Source organism: Schistocerca piceifrons, chromosome 3 (genome assembly GCF_021461385.2).
Source record: "Schistocerca piceifrons isolate TAMUIC-IGC-003096 chromosome 3, iqSchPice1.1, whole genome shotgun sequence".
In the NCBI taxonomy this organism is placed as follows: domain Eukaryota; kingdom Metazoa; phylum Arthropoda; class Insecta; order Orthoptera; family Acrididae; genus Schistocerca; species Schistocerca piceifrons.
Window position 1 is genome coordinate 349643372 of NC_060140.1, and position 27324 is coordinate 349670695.

At 36.5% G+C, this 27324-nt stretch overlaps 1 protein-coding gene across 1 annotated transcript in view; it reads right to left on the reverse strand.

Moving 5' to 3' along the window:
• Positions 1 to 7902: 7902 nt before the first annotated feature.
• LOC124788653 overlaps positions 7903 to 27324 on the reverse strand; it is a gene marked incomplete at its 5' end in the record, with an annotated part of 169544 nt that continues 150122 nt past the window's right edge. The window contains one exon of the mRNA XM_047255929.1: positions 7903 to 8161. Within this exon, the coding sequence (XP_047111885.1) occupies positions 8013 to 8161 (149 nt within the window). The remainder of the gene's footprint in view (positions 8162 to 27324) is intronic.

A 27324-nucleotide genomic window follows, 5' to 3' on the forward strand; every position in this document is an offset into this window, starting at 1 on the left:
TTGTAGACATTTGTTAAAAGAGGTGGACATTCTGACAACTGCATCACGGTGTATGTATTCCCTCATGGAGTTTGTTGTAAATAATCCACTACAATTCAAAAGAAGCAATGGTGTAAATAACTGATATATCAGAAGGAAAAATTATATTTATTACTCAGCATGAAGGTTGTCTGTAGCACAAAAAGGAAGCACAATGCTGCAACTAAAGTTTGATCACTTACTCAATGATATAAAATGTCTAATAGGCAGAAATGTAAAATTTGAAAGCAAACTGAAAAAGTTTCTTGTTGATAACTCCTTCTATTCTGTAGAAGAATTTCTACAAGCATCAAAAAAGTTTTGCATCACACCAGTTCCCAGAACTCCTGAAGATAGATGTTGGCTGTGGATATTGTATCACAGGCACAGTCCCTTTGACTGTTCAGAGATGTCACTAAACCTGATATTGTATCACAGACACAGTCCTTTTGACTGCTCAGAGTTGTCACTCAACCTGCCCAAAGATGTATACGACCATACATGAGCAGTGCCTATGAGTTGGAGGGGGTCTGATAGCCAATCAGTTCCTGTCATTCCACAAGGAAAGGAAGCAGGTACATGGCTCATGTTGTCTGCAGTTAAACCATGCCTAGATGGTCAATACTGCAGTTCAATTCCATCCACATTGTTACTTTGTGCCAGGAAGGGCTCTCAACAAGGCAAGTGTCAAGGTGTCTCAGAGTTAAACAAAGTGATGTTCAGACATGGAGGAGAGACAGAGAGACAGGAACTGTTGATGACATGTTTCACTCATACTGCCCAAGGGCTACTACTGCAGTGGATAACCTCTACCTACAAATTATGGCTTGGAGGAACCTTGAGAGCAATGCCACCTTGTTGAATAATGCTTTTTGTGCAGCCACAGGACATCATGTTACAACTCAAACTGTGCCCAATAGACTGCAGGATGCGCAACTTCACTCCTGGTGTCCATGGTGAGGTCCATCTTTGCAACCAAGACACCATGCAGCATGGTACAGATGGGCCCAACAACATCCTGACTGGACCAACCAGGACTGGCATCATGTTCTTTTCATTGATGAGTGTCCCATATGCTTACAACCAGACAATCGTTGGAGTCACGTGTGGTGGCAACACAGTCAGGCTGAATGCCTTAGACACACTGTCCAGTGAGTGCAGCAAGGTTTAGGTCCCCTTCTGTTTTGGGGTGACATTATGTGGGGCCAACATATACTGCTGGTGGTCAGGAAAAGTGCCATACGGCTGTACGTTATGTAAATGCCATCCTCCGATTGAAAGTGCAATGATATTGGCAGCATATTGGTGAGGCATTCATCTTCATGGACAACAATTTGTGCCCCCATCATGCACATCTTGTGAATGACTTCCTTCAGGATAATATCACTCGACTAGAGTGGTCAGTATGTTCTCCTGATATGAACCCTATCATACATGCCTAGGGCAGATTGAAAAGGGCTGTTAATGGACGACATGACCCACCAACTACTCTGAGGGATCTAAGCCGAATTGTCATCGAGGAGTGGGACAATCTGGACCAACAGTGCCTTGATGGACTTGTCGATAATATGCCATGACAAATACTGGCATGTATCTATGCAAGGGGACATGCTACTGGGTATTAGAGGTACTGGTGTGTACTGCAATCTGGACCACCACCTCTGAAAGTCTCACTGTATGGTGATACACCACGCAATGTGTGATTTTTGTGAGCAATAAAAAGTGCAGAAATGATGTTTATGTTGATATCTGTTCCAATTTTCAGTACAAGGTCCAGAACTCTCGAAACCGATGTGATGCAAAACTTTTTTTGATGTGTGTATTATTGTGTGAAAGGTGGGCAGTAGGAATTACTCAGATATGTATATTTAACAATAATAATAATAATAATAATAAGCCTTATAAACATTCAGCATGCAAAATAATTTGCAATATGAATGTAAGATAACTCACTCCACATTATTACAATTGAGCATGAAAATGATTCATGGAAAATGAAACTAATAAACTGTCTCTCAATCAGCAGCTTTAACAAGTCTGGTAGTTCTATTTGACACGGGAAAGATCCATTATAAACTGAAACATGTAAGATTTACTACACTGAGCTAAGTTATTTAGACTATTATATCATAGACAGGTAAACTAAATATTACTATAAAGGAGAAGATTAAGCATTTGCCAGAGCGTAAGTTAAACAATGTGGTTAGAAAACTGCAAATGACATAAGAAACACAAATAAAAGGCTTTACTCTATTGGATTTAGTGAAACAAGCAAATGTCACAAATGATTATTAAATGGTACTACAGTTTATAGATTCACATGTGGCAGTCTTATGGAAAATTGGCAAAAAATGAGGAGAAGTATAACACTCCCTAAGATAATCAAAAGGAGCCCACATACAATCATTTGAAGTATGGTATTCTAACCTTAGGAACATTTTCCCAAAGAACCAAAGCAACATAATAATGTGGCTAACAGAGCACTCTGTAACTTATATGGTTAGTATGAAATGAACAATTTCATTCATTTTCAGCTACATATTGAAAAGAGTATTACAAACTAATATATGTCAAGGATCGAAAGAAAACATGTTGAACATTATTTTCACTAAACGGGAATAGGATAAGCAATTGTATTAGGGAAATCTCAGGAGCTTGATAATAAGACATGGGTTTAGAATGATCACAGCCAGTTTAAGGCACAAGTGATGTGAACTGCCATTGGAGTGCTAAGCTGAGAGCAGCTCCAGAGGCACCACAACTCTAAGATTTCTATACAGGTTGTATCACCATTAGTAGTGGCTGCTTGGGGCACCAAAATAAGAGAGCACCCAAGTGCAGGATTTTTGTACTCTGTGTATCACAATTAGTAGCAAAAACTTACACAGATTAACGTATATGAGGGAAAAGGGGGTACCAAATATTATGTTGCTTATGTGGAGAAGTTGTTCTTGAATTAGTTCTGAGTACAGTGAGGACTCTGAGGGTACCATGGCTGCTACAGTGGCCATAAAGGCCCACACTCAACTCTGAAAATGGGAAAGAGGAATTTGTAAGGGCAAAGTGATAATGCAAACTGATAATGCAAACTGATAATTAACAAGAACTGAAAATTTAATATACTTCTGTGCATTTCAAATATTGTTTTGTACTTAATATTTGATTCTGTTCTAAACATTCATGTTGATAAAACCAAAGAAGATGAGTTGTCTCAAGAGACAACCATTGACAATGTTCATATAATAATAGCTTAAATCACATCACAGAGCCTAAGGCATGAAATGACTAAAAATGCAGAAAGGTCTAAAATGAAACATAACAAAAACTGCCATCTGTATGACATCAGCCACCAACACCAAGACTGAGGTCTAGAGGAAATTTTCTGGGCAGTACAAATTCTTTATATACTATTTAAAGTGCATCTTGATACCAGCTATGGTGAGCTAGATTCATCAACCTACAGAACAGTCTGTTCTAACACAGCTCTAACATGAGTTGGTAACATGGATTGGAAGATTGGGAAATCCCTTATCTTAAGTAGCAGAGTAAGAAGTACAAAACTATCTATGATAAGATAGAGCCTCCATGGTGACCAAATCAGTCTGCGAGTCTGCAGAGAGCTGCAAACTATCCAGCACTTGTTTTACTGACTGTTTTTGTCTGACAATGTGTATAACTGGGAGATCATCCTCTTGCCTAAGACAATGATTTTTACTTTGAAAATTTCTGATCCTAAAAAAATTAATAGTTTTTCACATGTTACTTAGCACCAAAGTTTTAAACATTGATTTACTAGTGTCACTAACCACTTTCCTAAACATTTTCTTGACACTGTTTAAGCACTCTGGCACATGTGTAAATTATAATTGAAATACTTATTGTCTTATATTAATACAAAATATAATCTGTAAAGCTACTGTATACAAAATGAAATCAATCAAAGTATTACATACATCCATTGCCTGCAAAGAAATGTCTACAAACAGAGAGACTGGAATATTGTTCTATCCTTCATTTTTCACTTCAGTGATTATTTTCCAAAGTGGGCATGTTACTTCAGCAAGCCTTGACACATGATGATGTGTCTCCAGATTTAAGTTTTTATGACATATCAGCTAAACACAGCTTCACAGTTTTTTGCAAATGCCTAACAAATATGAAGACATTTAGAACATATAACTGAAATGTGTCTTCTGATTAACAGCAATGAAAGAAGACCTAAAGTTAATTAAGTTTTTACACTGCTCATAAACTAGTGTTAGATTGTTTTAGGAATGTTAGATGACTTTAGATATATGCACATTGTTTCATAAACTATTGTTTGTTAGAACTGAATCTTCATTTAAAAAAGTTACTTCAGATATGCATTCTACATATTAGAGAGATGTGTCATTCACAAGGAATCCCAGCAATAGCTTTATATAATGATACTTAAATAAAATTTATTTATTGGAAATGTTCTACAGTGTTTTAATTTTCTTTCATCAATAAATGTTTCAGTTATAAATTAAGGCACACACAAAGTTAGAAATACATTACATTTTCAGTGACTGCATTTCACTCTATAGATGTTGTGAAAGCTAGTTTCCATTTGTTACTATGTATACCAGTTCTTAACTCAAAGAAAGTAAATATTTCAAGCAACTATTTAATCATGTGTTCCTGTAATCATCTTAGGTATCATTTAGTTTTTTTGTTGACTGCCAATACTGAAACATCATCTTCTGGTACAACAAGGGAATTGCATTTGCTGATGTCTTATCATTGGTTTTCTGTCCTCAAATGTTCTGCAGCTCTATCATAAAGAGAGTTTGGGAAATTAATAGTAAATTACAAAGATGAAGCAATATAGAATCTGTGTTGAAATTTTTATACATTGCTAATTTTTGGTTTAAATGTAAATACTAAACTTGTTCCCACTTTTGTAGTGATTACTGCACAATTTACAAGAATCACTGATTTCAATGCAATTGTGTTCTGTACTTACTACTATAAAAAAGTAATCTTTTTCACTAACTGCTGATTTATAGCTGCAACTGAAACAGTTTTAACAGTTTCACCAAATTTAAATTTATATTTATGTTGCTATATTTCTACAACATAATGGCCTGGTACTACACCACTGTTCCATTCTTTGCTTAAGGCAATGTTGATCCGTAGTGTTTAATGGGGCTTTGAACAGAAAATGATCTCCTAAACATTAATGTTCATTGCCAGTTGTCTGCATTACATTGAATCCATGTTGTTCATCCTACCAGTGGTGGTACTGGTCCTTGGTCCTTTGTATGTTAGTCACACACGCTGACTATTCAGCATGTAGACAAACTTGAAATTTATATGTTTCACCAAATTCTTCTAACTTACATTATTGTGTGTCTAGCTACAATCCAACATGGCAGATCTTGCACTGCTGACTGAGTACTTCTTGATAACATGAGTTATGCACCATGAAACCTATCTTATTGTCAAAATTTTACATATTATAGTCTCTTTTACAAGTACATACCTAGACCTTTTATTTTAAAGCAACTTCATGGAAGATTTCTTATGTTGGTTAACCAGAGAAGGATATGCTTCTTTCTCTGTCTGAGCTTCTTACAATGTGTTCCTCTCAATTTCTTTCATTTTATAGTGTATTTACAGTGTTTGTTTTGTTGTCTTTTATGAATAAAACAAGCAGAAATTATATAATGTGTAAACAATTAAAAATTTAATATTTGGCAAGAGCATTCTTCATGAGAGTGGATAAAAATAACCATAATTATGCCATCTGTGTTGTCTGATTAACACATTCACTACATATTTTTCTATAACTGGAAACATCTCTCAGACAAATACAAGGATTACAAACAATGACACTACCTTTGCAGCATCCTAATGATGTTGACATGACAGTTCAACAACTGTTAATTTTATCTTGAACTGTAAAAAATGCAGATTTATTAATTACAAGCATGTACTTTCTTGAATTTAATTCACAGAAGTTGCAAATATCTTGAAATAAAAATAAAAACAGAGCAAGGCAATGGTCATACCACTGACATTTAAAGTCCAAGAATGTTACACTAAAACCTTGAAAATGAGAGAAAATTTCACTGCAGTATATAAAAAGCTCTGCACATTCACCACACATTTAATCATTTCATCGAGTTTTTCACACTTGTCTAGAGATCTTTGTATGTAAATGACCAGATTTTCTCACTTGCCTCTACTCTGACCAATCTTAAGTAAACATGTTGGCACAGGTTGTAGCACAGTTATAATTAACCATACAGCCAGACAATCTCGATGTGTAGCCTAAACATACTTGAAGAAATTTTTACAGCAGCAGCATGTGTGTACGCAGAGGGAGGGGGAGAATCCCACCCACTAGGAATCATCACACTGCTTCAATAACATTTATCATCATGCTTTAAACTATTAAGAAATGTTCCCTTTATTTTAATAATCAATGTAATACTCATATCAAAATTATAATTTTTGTGAATGGGCCTATAAGTACTTTTGTGGCATTTGAAAATATCAATTATTTACAATAAACGTTAACTTGGAAGCATTTCTATCATAAATATTTCCAGTTTTCAGGCATTTAAAAAACTATTATAATTTGTGATCAAAGAAAGCTGAATGATTACTGGCATTTATCACAAGCAAAATGCCAAAGGGCTCTGTAGCTATTTTAAATATGTTTGATACTTTCAGCCCACTTTTAAGAACTGTGTTGTTGGAAATATTAGCTGAATATATAATTTCATTACTTTATCAGACAAAATTCTTCACTAGTTATTCCCATGCTACAAGTACTTTTTTGTGCATTTTTAGTTGGCTACTCATCAGTGACACATATGCATGACATTAGCCACCCTATCTTTCTTCTAATACACTTTATGCACAAGTTCAGAACTGAACCTTGATTTCATATGTTTCATTCACAAAGACAATGATAAAATGGCAATATATATCTGCAGAAGGTTCATTATTACTAAAATAATAATGTCATCTTTTTACTGCTGGCAAGCCACCTCACACTACCAGAACAGCATTGACACACCTCCAAAAGACTAAAAGAGCAAGTGTAGCTACAGCATATTTGAATCATAACTGGTGCATTATGGCAAAATTCTGTAACACTACATTTCAGCCACTTTATGTGAAAATAAACTATGACAGACACATTGGATAAACAGCACAAGCAACCACTAGGAAATGGTGGATATTTATTCACTCATTTCTCTGTAACATTCTTAATACATAACCTGACTTTCTCTTCCTTGTGGCAATATCCATGGAAGTGATGTGTTAATTAATAAGTGATAACTGATCCAGTACATTAGATTAAACAGATTTGGAATTGAGTGATTCTTATTTTTTAAAAAAATGGTTCCTTTTGCCACTGAATAGTTTCATTTCTTAGCCTAATTATTATAACATTTTAAAAATATATATTTTTAACTAACTGAAAGTTTTGCTAATGTCACATTATTAGTCTTATCCACATCAAAGAACACTAAAAAATTATTTTAAAATTAACACTAGGATGAAAAAAAAGCAATATAATGTATTCCCTAAAAAGTGAGAAAAGCTCGTGTGTTAGTGTAATGATTTTCCTAACACACAAGCAAATTACACTCTTTAAAAAATTATTTACAAACATTGGAAATTAGCACATTTACATACTTTTATATTTAGAGTACAAAGAACACTTATGTTCAACCACATATCACAGATACCTACTTTATTAACTTGCGTTCATGGTCATTCTGCAATGAAGAAAGGACTGTATCCATTTAATGGATCAAGAGTTTTTGTCTCACAGAATATTTTGATAGGAGTGGGTGCACCCCGCACCTCCCCCCCCCCCCCCTCCCCCCCCCCTTCCCCACATACACACACACACACACACACACCACACACACACACACACACACACACACACACACACACACACTTTTCTGTTGTTAGAATTGGTCACCGTAGACCAGTGTCAGCAGTTTTCAACACCAACGGGGCAAACACCATGGTTTTCTCTTTTGATGCCATTTGACAACCAGTTCACAGATCCAACTCAGAGCGCATAACAACATTGCAATTGACAATACATGAATGCACAGCTGATAACTGCCACTGCCATCTCTTAGGATACCTGTGAAATTAAAGGAGTAATAAGTATACTGGATACAGTGTTCAAATTTTTGAAGTTTATAAGTACAAATAAATATTTGATGCAAACAGTAAAGTTCTTTTTGGCTTTTGGTTATGGTTTTCTGGTTTAGTACTGTAACTATAGTTTTTGTTGATTAGAAATACTGTGTTCAAACAGGTGAGAAAATTTGTGATTAGCCATCAGTGCAACTAAAGAGGAAGAAAGGCAAATGAGTTCAAAAATATTCCCTTGTAAAATGTCTTCTGCACTGGACATGTTTACAGAAAAAGTCAATATTGTAGTTTCAAATATGTGTGGAATGCAATAAGACCATTTAAAACAAAAACTGTGGATTCTTAAGTACAAACTTTTGAGAGAAACAATAAATGCTGCTCTCAAGTGCTGATATGTGTAGGTATATTCTTCAAATCACTGGGAAATGGTGTGACTAATGGAATACATTAAGCATTCTTCATCCACAGATGTTGCATGCAAAAAGTGAGTATTTGCATGCCTATCTTCTGCTTCAAATTATTTAAAATCATTTTTCATAATTGCTACAGAAGTGACTGATATAGAGATGCAACCAAGAAAAGTTGTAGTACTTAGACCCCAACAACAAAATATTTTTAGTAAACGTTTGTGAGATTATTTCATGTCTACGAACATTTCTGTTTTTCTGTAAGTTACTATACCCTAATGTAACTTGTGATTACTCATGTTCATATTCTCTGTGCATTTTACATTTCTGCTGAAAATCCACACACATTTGTCAATTATTTCAGAAATGCAATACAAATATTCTAGACCCATGTTATCTATAAATGAACTCTACTTTTGGAATATCTTGCTAACTTAAGCATAAATACATCTATATTATTCCTTCCGGGATGAAGTGAAATTTTTAATATTAAATTACCAGACATAAATTATGTGGATTATAATTATATCAATTATCTGCATAACATTGTTTCAAAACATTCATTTACATGTATGAGGCACATTCAGAAATGTAGTCTACCAATGTTGTTTCCTTTAAAGTAGATGTATTTAGCTAGAAAATTGTGCAGATGCAACAGATCTATGATGTGACAATCAAATGCTGGTCAGATAGATCCCATCTAGTGCCGGTATTGTGAAAGCAGTGTCCAAAATGGTGTCTGTTACTTATTCTTCTGCTCCCTGTGAGCTTTGGTCAGTCCTTTTCATCTTTTGGATACAGTTTGACTACAAGATGCATTCCCCCAGCATATTACTCCATATGAGTGTATGGCATCATTGGCTGGGAGCCCCCATTCGGGGAAATTTGGCCGCCAAGTGCAAGTCATATTTCATTTGACACCACACTGGGCGACTTCCACATCAGCGATGAGGATGAAATGATAATGAAGACAACACAACACACAGTCCATGAGTTGAGAAAATCTCCAACCTGGTCGGGAATCATACACAGGCCTGGCTGCATGGGAGGCAAGCACATTACCACCCAGCTAAGCAGGCAGAAACTCACTGGAAATATGCATAGTATGCTCTTCCTGTTGTTTTTTCAAAGTTTTGTCACATGCTTATAAAAATGCAGTTTTGTAAAACACAAAAAACTTTTTCAAGTCAAATACAGGGTGGTGCACGAAATGTGTTACCATTTTGTTTTTGAACATGAACTTTATTGGGGCCAATTTTGTCCATTATTGAAGCGACCAGGAAACCTGGGTGAAATGATCCGCACGTCGAAATGCTCATGTAAAAACTCCAACACAGGCTTTGCAGTATGTAGCCTTGCTCCATCTTGCATGAACCACTGAATGTTGAAGGTCAAGGCAGTAGCTAGAAGCTGTGGAATGAAGCTATTGCAAAGCATGCTCAAATAATGCTCGCTGTTCACAGTTTCTTCAAAGAAAAAGGGTCCAATAAGTCTGTGACTGGAAATTGCTGCCCACGCTGTAATCCTCGGAGCATAGTGTTGTTGTTCATGAAGCACTTGTGGGTTCTCAGTGGCCCAAAAGTGCACATTTTGTTTGTTAATCACACCATCTAAATGAAAATGGGCCTCGTTTGAAAACCAAATGTTGTTGAAAGTTTTTTCCCTATCCTCCACCCACTAAGCAAACAGTAGTCTCCACTGCTTGTGTTCTTGAGTGAGCTTCTGTGCACAGATAATCTTGTATGGGTACATATGAAGGTCACTTTTAAGAATGTGTTGAATGGAGCGTCTGGATATTCCCAGCTGCACTGCTGCCTTTCTTCACGATTTCCCGGGACTTCTCTGTACAGCAACTCGTACCACTTCAATATTCTCCAGCGAACAAACAGGCTTAGGCTGAGGTTGCTTTGCTTCCAACACTGTTCCTTCATGTACAAATTTTATCATACAACCTGTGGATGGTCTCCTTGCAAGGGACCCATTGTGTGTTAAACTGTTGTCGAAAATGCCTCTGAGTCACAACAAGGCTTTTCGTTTCATGTAAAAGTAACACAATTGCAGATCATTGTTGTGTCGTCAGTCTTCCATTGTCAGCCATTGCTGCTTACTAGTCTCCTAGCGGCAGTATCATGAATTACACGTCATTTCATAACTCATTTGTTTTTCCAAGCTCTACTGGTACTGCTGTAGAGATCCCAGTGGGATATCTAATGTGCATCATAAATTGTGAAAGAAACAATTGGTAACACATTTTGTGTGCCATTGCTATTGTGATAGTGTTTAAACTTTTTACCATCACAAGTATAATTTACAGACTATTTGAGAACCAAAAGTGCACTTTGTTTATTTCCTTTCACTGTTAATAAGTATTGGATATTAAATATGTAAATTATTTTGATAACATCATTCCAATACATTCTTGAACAACGCAATTTATTATAAATACCAGGACTTGGCACCAAAATGAGTGCAGTCATATTTCATATTTATCTGAGTGACATATTGTGTTCTTCACTCTCTTTGTTATGCAACAGTTTCAGTATTGAAATGCTTTGGAAGTACTTTGGAATTTTGGAGGTAAGAAATGTTGTTGAGACTATGTTTTCATCTACGTAACCCAATATATTCTGAAAACAATCAATTGCTATCTTTTGCATTTGATATTAAAACAGCCTGAGGATCTCAAGAATCACCTTGAAGACAATGACTTCCACAAAAAGATTAAAAAAGATGAGTATTTTATTTTCTGCTTTGAAATGGTACTCTTCAGTATTTCCATAAATGTAAAATATCATTGTTGCTGGACTGAGGAACTGCGTGAGTATCAATGATTTAACTTACTTTATTTAAACAGCTGGTAACAGTCTCATTTCAACTGAATGTGAACTTTTGTGGGAGACCATATCTGACTGCAGTCTTTTCTAATACCTATGTTGTTCATAAAATGTTTTCAATGGTTATATCTTCTTGAAGAACAATTTTTTGTTGCCATTTGGTAAGACATGATGTAATCCATTCATTTGGAACACCTCTGATTCCCTACATTGCCAATGTATTTAGTAAAATAGCATGATGTATACAGTCAAACAGTTTGGATAGATCCAAAAATATTACAGTATGGTAGCCATTTCATTTTTGTATATAGCTTTTAGGAATGCATGCAAGTATTCATAGACTTAGACACAGTTTTTTTTCTGCATCATCAGCCTTCTGTTTGGACTGGTTTGATGTGGCACACCATGAATTCCTCTTCTGTGCCAACATCTTCATCTCAGAGCAGCACTTACAACCTACGTCCTCAATTATTTGCTGGATGTATTCCAATCTTTGCCTTCCTCTAAAATTTTTGCCCTCTACAGTTTCCTCTAGAATCATGAAAGTTATTCCCTGATATCTTAACAGATGTCCTGTTACACTGTCTCTTCTCCTTGTCAGTGTTTTCCACTATTCCTTTCCTCTCCAATTCTGCAGAGAACCTCTTCATTCATTGCCTTATAAGCCCACCTAATTTTCAACGATTGTCTGTAGACAACATCTTAAATGCTTCAATTGTTTTTTGTTTCAGTTTTCTCACAGTCCATCTTCCACTACCATACAATGCTGTGCTCCAAACGTACATTCACAGAAATTACTTCCTCAAATTAAGGTCTGTTTTTGATATTAATAGACTTCACTTGGCCAGGAATGCCTTTTCTGCCAATGCTAGTCTGCTTTTGATGTCCTCCTTCCTCCATTTATCATTTGTTATTTCGCAGCCTAGGTAACATAATTCCTTAGCTTCATCGACTTCTTGACCATCAATCCTGATGTTAAGTTCCTCTATGTAGTCATTTCTGCTACTTCTTATTACTTTAGTATTTCTTTGATTTACTCTCAGTTTACATTCCATACTCATTAGACAGTTCATTTCATTCAGCAGATCATGTAATTCTTCTTTAGTTTCTCTCAGGATAGCAAAGTCATGAGCAAATTGTATCATTGATATCTTTTCACCTCGAATTTTAATTCCTCTCCTTAACCTTTCTTTTATTTCCAGCATTGCTTCTTTGATGTACAGATTGAACAGTAGGGGTGAAAGACTACATTCCTGTCCAATATCCTTTTTAATCCAAGCACTTTGTTCTTGGTTGTCCACTCTTATTATTTTCCCTCTTGGTTCTTGTACATAATGTACATTACCCATCTCTCTCTATATATTACCCCTATTTTTCATAGAATTTTGGACATCTTGTAGCATTTTAAATTGTCAAATGCTTTTTCCAGGATAACATATCCTAAGAACATGTCTTGATCCTTTACCTTTCCTAAAGCCTAATTGATCATCATCTAACACATCCTCATTTTTTTTCCATTCTGCTCTGTAGTATTCTTTCCAGCAACTTGGATGCATGAGCCAGCTCTTGCAGCCTTTGGAATTGTGTGGATGATACTTTTCTGAAAGTCAGATGCTATGTCACCCACCAATGTGAATTTTGTTGCCACTTCCCCCAATGATTTTAGAAATTCTGATAGGATGTTATCTATTCCTTCAGCCTTATTTGATTTTAAGTCTTCTGAAGCTCTCTTAAATTTTAATTCTAATACTGGATCCTATATCTCTTCTAAATCAACTCTTTTTCTATCACATCAGACAAATCTTTCCCTGCACAGAGGCCCTGAATGCACTCTTTCCACATGCCCACTCTCTCCTCTGCATTTAACAGTAGATTTCCCATTGCACTCTTAATGTTACCACCCTTGCTTTTAATTTCACTGAACAATATTTTGACTTTCCTACAGGCTGCGTCAGTCATTCCAACAATCAATTCTTTTTTGATTCCTTTAAATTTTTCATGCAACCATTTCATTTTAGCTTCCCTGGACTTCCTCTTTATTTCATTCCTCAGTGACTTATATTTCTGTATTTCTGACTTTCCATGAACATTTTTGTACTTCCTTTTATCATCAATCAACTCAAGTATTTCTCCTGTTACCCATGGTTTCTTCACAGCTACTTTCTTTCTACCCATGTTTATGTTCCCAACTTCTGTGATTGCCCTTCTTAGAGATGTCCATTCCTCATCAACTGTACTGTCTACTGAACTGTACTGTCTACTGAGCTATTCCTTATTGCTGTATCTATGGCCTTAGAGAATTTCAAGCATATCTCGGCATTCCTTAGTACTTCCGTACCTCACTTCAGTGCCTATTGATTCTTCCTGACTAATCTCTTAAACTTCAGCCTACAGATATACAACAAGCAAACTAATACTTCTCAAGGGGCAAGAGTGTGGGTGATGTGAAAAGTGGGGGGTGGGGGTTGGCTGTCGCCACCCTCTACCTTTTAGGGAAAGTGAAAAATATAATGTAGTCAGGTGTTTTTCTTTCAAGAAAAGGACTTAAAAGTCAGTATTATGTAGGTTTTTAACAGGGTTGGAACTATAACTTCTTTATGCTTACTTACAAATCACCATTTGTCTTCCAAAATGTTACAAACAGTCCACACTCTCAGGTCTAATGATCCCCCAGCCCCCACCCCTACTTCATAAATTTACAGAATGACACCTTTCATTTCATTACATGAGGCATAATAATTTATTGTTGTAATAACAATTTATTATTATACATCACATAACAAAGTGAAGTGTGTCATTCTGTAAATTTATGAAGTTTACAGCTCTGGACGGAATGAACTTTCATGACTTACACTGTAGTTACGTGTCACACAATAAAACATGATATCAGTTGGTAAAGCCAAATACAAGTAGTATGTGAGAGGTGGAAGTTGGAAACCTCTTACTCAAATATCTGGTGAGAGAGAATGAGGATGCTGACATATTAATGGGTTACAAATGGAAGCATACAAGAAAGCTCTATAGAAGTGCTTTGAGAATGGTAGACACTTGGTGTCTAGTGGGAGACAATGAGAACACTGTAATGTTTATGGGTTACACATGGAAGCATACATGAAAGCTCTATAGAAGTGCTATGAAAGAATGGTAGACACTTGAGCCCCACAGTAAATGATATTCCTGATCATGTAATTAATGATATCAATATAATAGAGGGAAACATTCCACGTGGGAAAACTCTTTGTCTTTTAAATATGTCTGCTTGTGTCTGTATGTGTGGATGGATATGTGCGTGTGTGCGAGTGTATACCTGTCCTTTTTTCCCCCTAAGGTAAGTCTTTCCGCTCCCGGGATTGGAATGACTCCTTACCCTCTCCCTTAAAACCCACTTCCTTTCGTCTTCCCCTCTCCTTCCCTCTTTCATGATGAGGCAACAGTTTGTTGCGAAAGCTTGAATTTTGTGTGTATGTTTGTGTTTGTTTGTGTGTCTATCGACCTGCCAGCGCTTTCGTTCGGTAAGTCACCTCATCTTTGTTTTTATATATAATGCCCCAAACTCTTTGTCTTTTAAATATGTCTGCTTGTGTCTGTATGTGTGGATGGATATGTGCGTGAGTGTGAGTGTATACCTGTCCTTTTTTCCCCCTAAGGTAAGTCTTTCCGCTCCCGGGATTGGAATGACTCCTTACCCTCTCTCTTAAAACCCACTTCCTTTCGTCTTCCCCTCTCCTTCCCTCTTTCCTGATGAGGCAACAGTTTGTTGCGAAAGCTTGAATTTTGTGTGTATGTTTGTGTTTGTTTGTGTGTCTATCGACCTGCCAGCGCTTTCGTTCGGTAAGTCACCTCATCTTTGTTTTTATATATAATGCCCCAAACTCTTTGTCTTTTAAATATGTCTGCTTGTGTCTGTATGTGTGGATGGATATGTGCGTGAGTGTGAGTGTATACCTGTCCTTTTTTCCCCCTAAGGTAAGTCTTTCCGCTCCCGGGATTGGAATGACTCCTTACCCTCTCTCTTAAAACCCACTTCCTTTCGTCTTCCCCTCTCCTTCCCTCTTTCCTGATGAGGCAACAGTTTGTTGCGAAAGCTTGAATTTTGTGTGTATGTTTGTGTTTGTTTGTGTGTCTATCGACCTGCCAGCGCTTTCGTTCGGTAAGTCACCTCATCTTTGTTTCTATATATGATCATGTAATTAGTTAGTTGATGATTGTAAGCAGCTGAGAATCACCCTGACTACTGTTGAGCAACTGGAAGATGCCACATATAGTTGTGTTGGGAAGGCTACCAAGGATCATGTACCAGATATACCAAGGTACCTCAAGTTCTATCCTCTCCTATGGAAATCTACCACTATTTGTCCACTTGAGTGTGAGAGGCATGTCAATGGCTGGTCTAGACATTACGTACAGGTGAGGCAGGGTGAAGGAAAACTCAGTAAGTTACACCATCTCCCTATCTAACAAGTTCGACATCCTGCCTTTCACTGAAACTGAAAGTGAAACTGTTAGAAAATCTACTGTATCCCGTGTTAATGGGAGGCAAATGTAAAAGGTTGGGTTTGTTAATCATTCAAACATATGGTGAGCAATGGTACCTCTTAGGGAAATGGCTACAATTGATGGGAAGTAACACCAAGTGCACTCATTGAATATGCCTGAGTCCAACCGACTGAGAGTTGTGCATGGCGGAGGGAAAAATATCTGTTGTCTGGGTTCCAACATCATCAATACAGTGACCGAGCAAGATGACGCAGTGGTTAGCACACTGTACTTGTATTCAGGAGGACGATGGTTCAATCCCGCGTCCGGCCATCCTGATTTAGGTTTTTGTGATTTCCCTAAATCACTTCGGGCAAATGCCAGGATGGTTCCTTAGAAAAGGCATGGCTGATTTCCTTCTCCATCCTTCCCTAATCCGAGGTTGTGCTCCGTCTCTAACGACCTCATTGTCGATGGGACGTTAAACAGTAATCACCTCCTCCTCCTCCATCATTACAGTGCTAGCCGATAAGTCTGAGAAGAAAAGCCTTGCTCATGGAATTTCAACAAAGCTCTCAATCTGCAGTATTATCCTCAGAATTGATCATGTGCCCCTGGTTCTGACTCGAGCAAATAGCTTGGATCAGATATTTCAAAGTTTCCGGATAAGCTAGTCTGCAAGATTATTTGGGTGTGACTCAGCATCAAGGATGGATGTAAACTTGCAACTGGATATTTGTACTGACCAACAGAAACACTCCAAGATAATCAATAACTTTTGAGAAAACCTCAGTTCGCTAGCAAGTAAATTCCCCAGTCAACCCACCATCATTGGAAATTTTAATCATCCAACAGTCATATGGGATGGTTACTGATTTGTGGGTGGTGGGCAAACAAGACGTCCTGTGAAATATTACTAAATGCCTTCTCTGAAAATGATCTATAACAGGTAGTTTGGAATTCCATTCATGATGGAGGTATATTTGATCTAAGGCAACAAACAGAGCTGATCTGTTTTAGGATGTTCACTCTGAGACTTTAATCAGTGGCCATGGGGCAGTTGTAGCAACAATGGTTGCCAAGGCATAGAGGGCAGCTGAAACAGGTAGAAATATTTGAATGCTCAGCAAACTAGATAAAGAGTCAGTCATATCATATCTCAGTGATGAAACCGAAACATTTTGATCTGGGCATGACATTACAGAAGAAATGTAGCTTAAATGTAAAAGTAGTTGACCATTCACTTAATAGACATGTACCTACTAGAAAATCTGATGATGGGATGGATCCTTTATAGTATACAACAAACTTCTAAAGAAACAGTCAGTACAGAATAAAGGTGTGAAATGAAGCAGAGTGATACCAAATGAAATGTGTTTGGTTCTCAAAAGGGTATTTCCCAAATTTATTTCATCTACCACTGCAAAAATGAATGAAATATATGTTAATGGCAGTGGCATTAAGGAATGGTTGGAATTGCTAAGCAAAGATCTAGGCTCTACTTCAATTCCTAGTAGATTCTATGTAGAACTTGCAGCTGAGGTATGTTAAGACTTACAAAGATAATAGCAAACAAAACAGTCCATGTGCATTAATGAAATTTCTTCGTTGTTTGCTGTTTTAATAATGGGTGAGGACTATCATTCCTTTTCAGTCTTGTGGATTACAATACATATAAATCCAGAAATAAATGTTATGTTCATGGCAAAAGGCTTTGTTGGATACTTTACTACAAGACACACTTGCAAAATACTATATTTTGAGAGCCATAGATATCAGTGTTAAAAGCCATGTCCTTATCTGCAAAATGTCTAAGGAAATGTATGATACACTTAATGAGGTATATCAGAAGAACACAGACCAGCAAAAGACTCCATTACTTGGAGGGATTTACAACTTTGAACATGACAGGAATCTGAACATGATGTATAATATTGTTTAAGTTCAAACTCTAATATTGAGAATGAACTGCCTGAGGAAGGATATTGATGAAACAGTACTGATGACAAGGATAAAAATAAGATTGTCTGACTGATATAAACATTTTGGAAGTGCTTGAGACTTAAGTTCTAAGAAGGAGGAAACATTAAAAAACCTGAAATCAGTACTTCAGTCAGAAGAAGATAAAATGAAGAAAAGTAAAGAACAAATACTTGTTGCATTCAAAGCTGCAGCCACAATATCAGAATAAGAAAAATCATAAACCAGTGAAATGCTTTGGGTTGTAACAAAGCAGGGTTTTACACTCCTTCAGTAACTTTGTTAAGCAAGGAACTTTTATTTTTTTTTCATTTTCACTATTCAGATTACGACTACAGATTCTGTGGCCTTCAGCCTCATAGTACAGAATTCAGAAATAGTTTAAATAAGATTCCCCTAGTGAAATCTATTATTTCAGTACATTCTAATGTCTATTCTAAAAGTAATGAGCTAATTCGTTTTATTGGAAATGCATCCTATTAAAAGTTATGAACAATGACGTATATTGGACAATACATATTAAGTAAAACTCTAGTGAGCTAATAGATTGAATTCAGCTATAAGAATGCATCCAAAAGAAAGCCTAAATTTTACTGATTCCAGCAAAGTGTTTAAATTAACCTAAAGTCTATTAGTTAAATAGATATTAAGACTTGAAATCTGTAGCCTGTATGACTTTCAATTCAATTCAAAACTTTCAGTGCCTATTGTGACCAAACTACTAAATAATTCTGAGATCTGTTTCGATACCTTTATTTTTCTACATAAAATGACTCCAGTCCAAACTTTGAAAGTTCATTAATTAAGAATTAAGTAAATTTGAAAAAGTAAAAATTATGGTTCAGGAGGGCTGCCATGGTTATAAGTCGGGAATTCCCACTGCGGATGCATAAGTTAGTGCTGCGTATTTAAATTGATACAGCTCACTCATGTTATTTAAGTAATAAAACCCAATAGTTAACTTCAAAACCAATTACAAAGGATCATTTTAACCTTAGGAAATTATAAACTATATAAGGTCCGAGCTGGTGCAGTTCTCAGTTAGTTCTCAGTCAGATTCTCATGGAGCAGAAGTGTGGCAAGTTGGTTAATTTTTCCGGTCGGCACATCATCCAGCAGAAAACTGTCATTACAAAGATGAATATGATAAGATGAAGAAAGCACCAAAAATAGTTTTCCTTTCAGAATTACTTGTGACAGAAAAGCAAGAATAGAAGACTGGTAAAACAGATACCAAGATTGCTGTAGACAATGGAAGTAATGAGCACATGACACGTGAAAGAAAAATGATGTCAAATGCAAAGAGTTGTGAAGATACTAAAATTAATATTACAAAAAAGGGGGAGTGGTAATACTGACACGAAAAATATGATGAGTGTAAGAGATGGAGATACTATATTGAAGGGCAACAAATCAGAGAATGGACTATACATAATTGAAATCAGAAGTGACAGGGGAAAAAAGAGAGAGAGAGAGAGAGAGAGAGAGAGAGAGAGAGAGAGAGAGAGAGAGAGAGAGAGATTAGCAGCACAAAAAACTACATCTGAATTTCAGTTTCCTAAAGAAAATACCAGAACTGTGTGGCAAAAATTGTGTTAGAAGAGGACATGGCTTGTTGTGAAGTATGTATCATGGCAAATCAAATAACAAAATTATTCAACCCTGTGTGGTACAGAGCAACGAGATCTCTTGAGATTATACACACTGATGTAAGCTATGTGGTAAGGTAAGCCCACCAACTTATCTCAATAAAGAAAATTGTTTAACAAGTCTTGACACAAAAGATGAAACAGAAGACCACATCAATGAATATGTAGGTGAAAGTGAAGCTAATTTCAGTCTCAAGACAGAAAAAATATGATCTGACAGAGGGACAGAGTACAAAAGTACTGACTTCAAGGAATGCTGTAAAAATAAAGGTATAGCGATTGACTACACTATTTCTCCTTAACTGAATGGTAAGGCAGAAAGAACAAATCTTACTATTTGTTAAGTTCAGAACTTGGAAACAAAATCTGGGGTTATGCAGTTTTGACTGCAGCTTATCTCAAGAGCAGAAGTCCTGCTACAGCTGTTCATGTGACTCCAGTGCAAGTGTGGTGTGGCAGAAGATCAAATTTGTCAAGACTGGGCATGTTTGGATTTGTAGTGTCTATAAAATGACTTGGGTATTTAAAAAGACTGAGCGTAAGGATCAAAAGAGATGTTCTTGTAGGATATGCAGACAATGGCTGTGCCATATAAAATCCTAAGACTAGAACATTTTCTGAAGCAAGTGGTGCTGAGTTTACTCATCAATAAGGAGGCAAAATTAATGAACCAAAGAAGAAGGGATACATCTAACGGTAAAAAACAAGATTTTTAAGAAATAAAAGAAAATCCAAGAGAAGGAGAGAAGAACAAGAAGAAGAAAGAAGAGAAGAACTGGAAGAAAAACTCCAAAAGAAGATCAAAAAATGTATCAGAAGCAAAGATTTCAAACACATTTGCTAAAGAGATATGATGATAATGTCAGCCTCACATACAAGGAATGTGCTGAAAGCAAAGACAAGAAAAATTGGATAAAGGCTATAAATGAAGGAAAGAATCATTTAAGAAAAATGAAACATGGTCTCTGGTGGATAAAGAAATTGTTTATGGAAAAGAAAGAATTACATGAAAATGGGTTTCAGTATATAGGCTAGTGGAAAGTACAAATCTAGGCTAGTTCAAGGGGACGTATACAAGATCAAGCAAAACTGGATTTTATTGATGTTTTTAGTTCTGCTGCGCAAACCAATTCTGAGAGATTCCTATTTGCACTTGCTGCACAAGAAGCTTTGATAATTATGACATATGATGTCATAACAGTCTTTCTTAATGGTGATCTAAAAGAAAAAGTTTTCATGGGAGTTCCAGAGAGATACAAGAAACCTGGCAAAATTTGGCTGGTCAAAAAGGCACCACATGTTATGAAACAAGCTTCTTTGCAATGGAATAAGAAACTGGAAAAGTTTCTAAAAGTGAAAAACTCCTCCAACTGAAATTTGACTGATGGGTTTACAAATCAGACATTGAGGAGAAAATGTATTTTACAGTACATGTTGACAATGACATTCTAGTTGGAAAAGAAATATGTCAAATGAAAAACCTCCTGCTAAAACTGAAGAAAAACTTTGAGATTACAGTTGATGAAAAATCAACAATATATCTTGGATCTGAAATTAATAGAATGAAAGAAGGTATGTTTATTCATCAAGAAAAATATACTAAAGAAGTAGTGAAAAGGTAAAAAATTGAAAAATCAAAGCTTTAACAAGTCCAGTTTCAACACATGGAGAAACTGAAGAAATCAAGGTAGCAAAGTCAAATTGTCCATAGTGTGGAGTGATAAACAGTTTGTTGCAATTAGCATTTTACTTGCGTAAATGAAATGTCAGCAACATGTATAGATAATATTTTAACCATATCTAAAAACAAAGATGATGTGACTTACCAAACGAAAGCACTGGCAGGTTGATAGACACACAAACAAACACAAACATACATGCAAAATTCAAGCTTTCGCAACCAACAGTTGCTTCATCAGGAAAGAGGGAAGGAGAGGGAAAGACAAAAGGATATGGGTTTTTGAGTCATTCCAATCCCGGGAGCGGAAAGACTTACCTTAGGGGGAAAAAAGGACAGGTATACACTCCATCTGTCCTATGGCCTTCTTCACACGTCCGTCCACATCAAACCCACCAACAAGCAACAGTACCTCCATTATGACAGCTGCCACCCATTACACATCAAACAGTCCCTTCCCTACAGCCTAGGTCTTCGTGGCAAACGAATCTGCTCCAGTCCGGAATCCCTGAACCATTACACCAACAACCTGACAACAGCTTTCGCATCCCGCAACTACCCTCCCGACCTGGTACAGAAGCAAATAACCAGAGCCACATCCTGATCCCCTCAAACCCAGAACCTCCCACAGAAGAACCCCAAAGTGCCCCACTGGTGACAGGATACTTTCCGGGACTGAATCAGACTCTGAATGTGGCTCTCCAGCAGGGATACGACTTCCTCAAATCCTGGCCTGAAATGAGATCCATCCTTCATGAAATCCTCCCCACTCCACCAAGAGTGTCTTTCCGCCATCTACCTAACCTTCGTAAGCTCTTAGTTCATCCCTATGAAATCCCCAAACCACCTTCCCTACCCTCTGGCTCCTACCCTTGTAACCGCCCGCGGTGTAAAACCTGTCCCATGCACTCTCCCACCACCACCTACTCCAGTCCTGTAAGCCGGAAGGTGTACACGATCAAAGGCAGAGCCACGTGTGAAAGCACCCACGTGATTTACCAACTGACCTGCCTACACTGTGAAGCTTTCTATGTGGGAATGACCAGCAACAAACTGTCCATTCGCATGAATGGACACAGGCAGACAGTGTTTGTTGGTAATGAGGATCACCCTGTGGCTAAACATGCCTTGGTGCACGGCCAGCACATCTTGGCACAGTGTCACACCATCCGGGTTATCTGGATACTTCCCACTAACACCAACCTGTCAGAACTCCGGAGATGGGAACTTGCCCTTCAGTATATCCTCTCTTCTCGTTATCCACCAGGCTTCAACCTCCGCTAATTTCAAGTTGCCACCGCTCATACCTCACCTGTCTTCCAACAATATCTTTGCCTCTGTACTTCTGCCTCGACTGACATCTCTGCCCAAACTCTTTGCCTTTCCAAATGTCTGCTTGTGTCTGTGTATGTGCGGATGGATATGTGTGTGTGTGCGAGTGTATACCTGTCCTTTTTTCCCCCTAAGGTAAGTCTTTCCACTCCCGGGATTGGAATGACTCAAAAACCCACATTGTTTTGTCTTTCCCTCTCCTTCCCTCTTTCCTGATGAAGCAACCGTTGGTTGCGAAAGCTTGAATTTTGTGTGTTTGTTTGTGTGTCTATCAACCTGCCAGTGCTTTCATTTGGTAAGTTACATCATCTTTGTTTTTAGGTATATTTTTCCCACGTGGAATGTTTCCCTCTATTATATTCAAAATATTTTAAGCAGTTATACTTATAATGATCATTGTGCTCTGTTTATGGAGTAACCAAAAACAGCAGAACCTTGCACCAAAAAGACCTACACCAAACGCCAGTTCAGCACAGGAAATATGAACTTAGTTCCATCATAGGTTAAACGAGGTGGAGTGGGCTATATATCATAGTATTTAATTTTGCTACTTTCTTTGAAAACTTTCTACATGTTGTATGAAACTTTCCCTTACTGTACATCATAAAAAGTATGAAATAAAGTGAAGTAGTGAAGTATATTTCTGAAGGAACAAAAGCATCTAGTACAAGAAAAAGAAAGCTACACAGGAAACTAAAACATAATAAAAGTCCTGATTTTGTTACCCAAGTAAAAAATTACAAAAATATGTTTAAAAAAGTTGTAAAGACAGCAAAAGAACTGACAAATAATAGAATTATTTTGGACACTGAAAACAACTCAAAGGCATAGGCACGTAAGTGATCAAAGTGGAAACAGGTGCCCCAGCTAGAGGCCATGATATATCTGAAATCAAGATAGAGGCCAAAACCATTGTAAGTCCTGCTCAGATTTCAGACTCATTTAGGCTAATGAATTCTTTATAAACGCAAACAAATCAAACATCAATGTACAATATTACCCAGATAAGGTAAATTTCTTTAACACCAAGCAATTTGAAGGTGAACTTTTCATTATATTCAGAAAAACTACTGAAAAGATATAGAAAAGTAAAACATCAGCAGGATGGGATGGGGTACCAATAGAAGTGTTAAAAACAATCTCTAAAATAATAGCACAGCCATTATCTACAATAGTTAACCAGTCCCTTCAAGAAGGTTATTTTCCAGAGACATTTAAGTAGGCATTAGTTAAGCCACTACTCAGAAAAGGCACAACAGAGCATGTGGGAAACTATCACTGAATCTCTCTTCTTCCATCACTATCAAAAATATTTGAATACATAGTCACAATACAAATTCAAAATTTCTTAAAAAACATTTACAGTAATCTCAAAAAATCAGTATGGATTTCAAAAAGGCAAAACCACAGTGTCTGCAATAAACCATTTTGTAGATAAAATTAGCTCCTTTCTAGAAAACTCACTGCATGCTACAGGAATTTTTGTGACCTATCAGAGGCCTTTGACAGTCTGAATACTCCTTGCTACTCCATAAACTGGAAAAATATGGAATTTGGGGCACTGTATTAGAATGGTTTAAGTCCTGCCTAAACAAGAGTGGTTATATCATCACAGTGAGAAACTTATACTTTGAAATGGAAAATCATTTCACAGGGAGTGCCCCAAGGTTCTGTCTTAGAACCCATTATGTTTCTGTTTTATATAAATGGCCAACCACTTAATTTTGAGTGTCACTCAGTTTTATTTGCAGATGACATATCTGAAATCATTGAAAGGACAAGTACTGACCAAATTTCTCAAACTTTAGAAAACACAGATACCTGGTTAAATTTAAATGGGTTAAACTCAAACATGGAAAAGACACAGTTAATGTAGTTTAAATCAAAACAAGCAAGATTTACAGGAAGCTAGCTGTGTGAAATTCCTAATGCAACTGGATAAAAAGCTATCATGGGATTCACAAATATAGTACCTTTCAAATAAATTAAATAGCCTGGCATTTTCAGTGAGGATACTGTACAATGCTACCAGTATGGACATAAGAAAAACAGTATTGAATTAGTAATAAGGTACGGAATTGTATTTTGGGTTCACTCAAACCATATGTATTTAATATTAGAACTTCATGAAACCATCATTAGAAATATGCACAACCTAGGCTGAGGAAAATCATGTTGCCCACTCCCAAAAAATCAAAGTATATCAAATGTTCCCTCAATAAACATCTATGAGCTAATTATCTTTGTACATAGTAACCCTGATTTATTTGTAGCCAATCATTTTCAACATGATTACAGCATTTATGCTGAAACTCCACAGTATAAGGGTATAAAAATTTATCAAAAAGAGAATTGCTTAATATATAATAAGAAACACTGAAAAATACCTTAAATGAAAAAATAGCACAGAAATATTACTATTCAGTAGAAGAATTCATGAAAGACAACCTGAAAATTTGTGCAGGAGAGAGCAAGTACTTAGGACTGTTAATTTATAAAAGTTGGTCATGTATTAAGAAAAAAATTAGTTGCATATTAATTACACATCTAGTGCAATATATTGTATTACAAGAAAAATAGTAAACCAATTTTAGAGTTTTGACAAGTCTCCTGTAGATTGCGTTAGTGAGTTGAAATTTTATGTTATTAGACAATAAACTTTTATTCTATCCTTGCAAAACTAGACTAGATTTGGCACATGCAATGAACTATGATAACAGATCATCGAGTGATCCAAATACTCAACATCCAAATTCTGAAGAGAACTTTAAGATATCTGAATTCAACAACAAGGAGTGCAATATTCTGCTCATGAAGAAAATGAGAAATAGAAATAATGGATTACAGTGATGCAGATTTTGCAGGTGACAGGAAAGATCAAAAAGCACAACAGCTTTTGTATTTCTGTACAACAATGGTCTGATCACTTGGTCATGCAACAATCAGTGCATTGTTGCACTATTTACTACCAAAGCAGAATACATATCTACAGATCAGTGTTACCAAGAAATGAAAGTTTTGAAGAATTTCATGGAAGAATTGCTGAATAAAGACATGAAAATTACACTTTGTGTGGACAACCAGAGTGCAATAGCAATGATCAGATCTGGTCAAATGTCAAGAAGTAAGCACATTAATGTGAAATATCATTTAATCAGTGATGAACTAAATCATGGATGATTCAACATACAATACTGTGAAACTCAAGAATAACTTGCTGACATTCTAACTAAACCTCTCCAAAGTATTGCTTTTGAAAGACAAAGATAAGTCAATGTTTGATTGAAATTAAAATCTTTTGTTTGTTTTTATTAATTCAGAGACTATGGTGAAAACTGTATTGTGAAATACCATATTATTTTGTTTAAGAGAGTGTGTTGAGATTCACAAAGATCATAGTAAACAAAATAGTCTGTGTGCATTAACGTAAGATCTTTGGTGGTTGGTGTTTATAATAATAGATGAAGATTGTCGTTCTTTTTGGTATTGTGATTTTGCGTACTCTCTTAAAATACAAATAAAAGACAATCCACAGAATTTTCCAAGTTATCGTGTCAAGATATCCCCTCAGTTAACTGTAGGCCTAAGCTGCCAGTGCTGTAGATCACTCGAACAAAATAGCGTGCCCAGTAGTCGGAACAAAGCAGGTGTCAAACCTGTCTGCAAGAAGGCTAGGTAATAGAAGTGATCCACAAAACTACCATCCAATATCCTTGACATTTGTTGTAGAATTCTAGAACATATTCTGACTTTAGGCATAATGAGGTATCTCTGTATAAACACCTCCATGTTAACTAGCACTGATTCTGAAAACATTGGTCATGCAAAATACAATTTGTGCTTTGCTCACATAATATCCTGAAAGCCATGGGTTGAGGCAGCCAGGTGGACAGAGTATTTCTTGACTTCCAAAAGGTATTTGTCTCAGTACCAGCCGTATGATTATTATTGCAAGTAGGATCGTATGGGGTATCAAGCAAATTTTGTCATTTGATTAAGGAGTAGTTGGTAGGGAGCAAGAAGCAAGTTTTCATAGATGGAGAGTCATCAATAGATGTAGAAGTAACTTACGCTGTGCGCTAGGGAAGTGTGTTGGGATCCTCGCTGTTCATGTTGTGTATTAATGACCTGGCTTGTGGACAATTTTAACAGTAACTTCAACCATTATGCAGAGGATGCAGTTAACTATAATGAAGTAGTTGCATATCTATAATGAAGTAGCTGAATAAATATTCAGTCAGAGCTTGATAATGCTTTGGTCATAAGTAAGGGAAAATGCTACAGATGAATTTCCTTAATATTAGAAGTACAGCTAAAAGCACCATAAAAACTGAGTTAGGAAACTATGCTATTGTGCAAGCTCCATCCACAAAATTTCTAGCTATATAAGAGGATGACGGGGTGGCTACTCAGGCTTGGAAAAAAAATCCCTGAGAATTCCAGGTGTAAGGAGGAATATGGTGTCAAGAAGCTCCTGATAAATTAATTGGTTTGGGGAGGGGCGGGAGCTGAGGGGAGTTTGGAGGAGGCACCATGCCACAAGCCACAATAATGACTTTCCTTTCCTCTCAGTGGAGCTACATACCACATAAGCAGTAGTTTAACAGTAGTTTTTAATCATCAGTCATGTATAAGGAATGGTATTCATAAGACTAATACACTTTGAAATATTGAGTACTATAAAATTTGTTATTTATAAAATTCAGTTTCAATGCCAGGTTAAAAGTGTTGAATTCCCTGAGATTTTATGAAATTCCCTTAGATATCCCTAATTTTTCCAGGTAAAGTGCAAT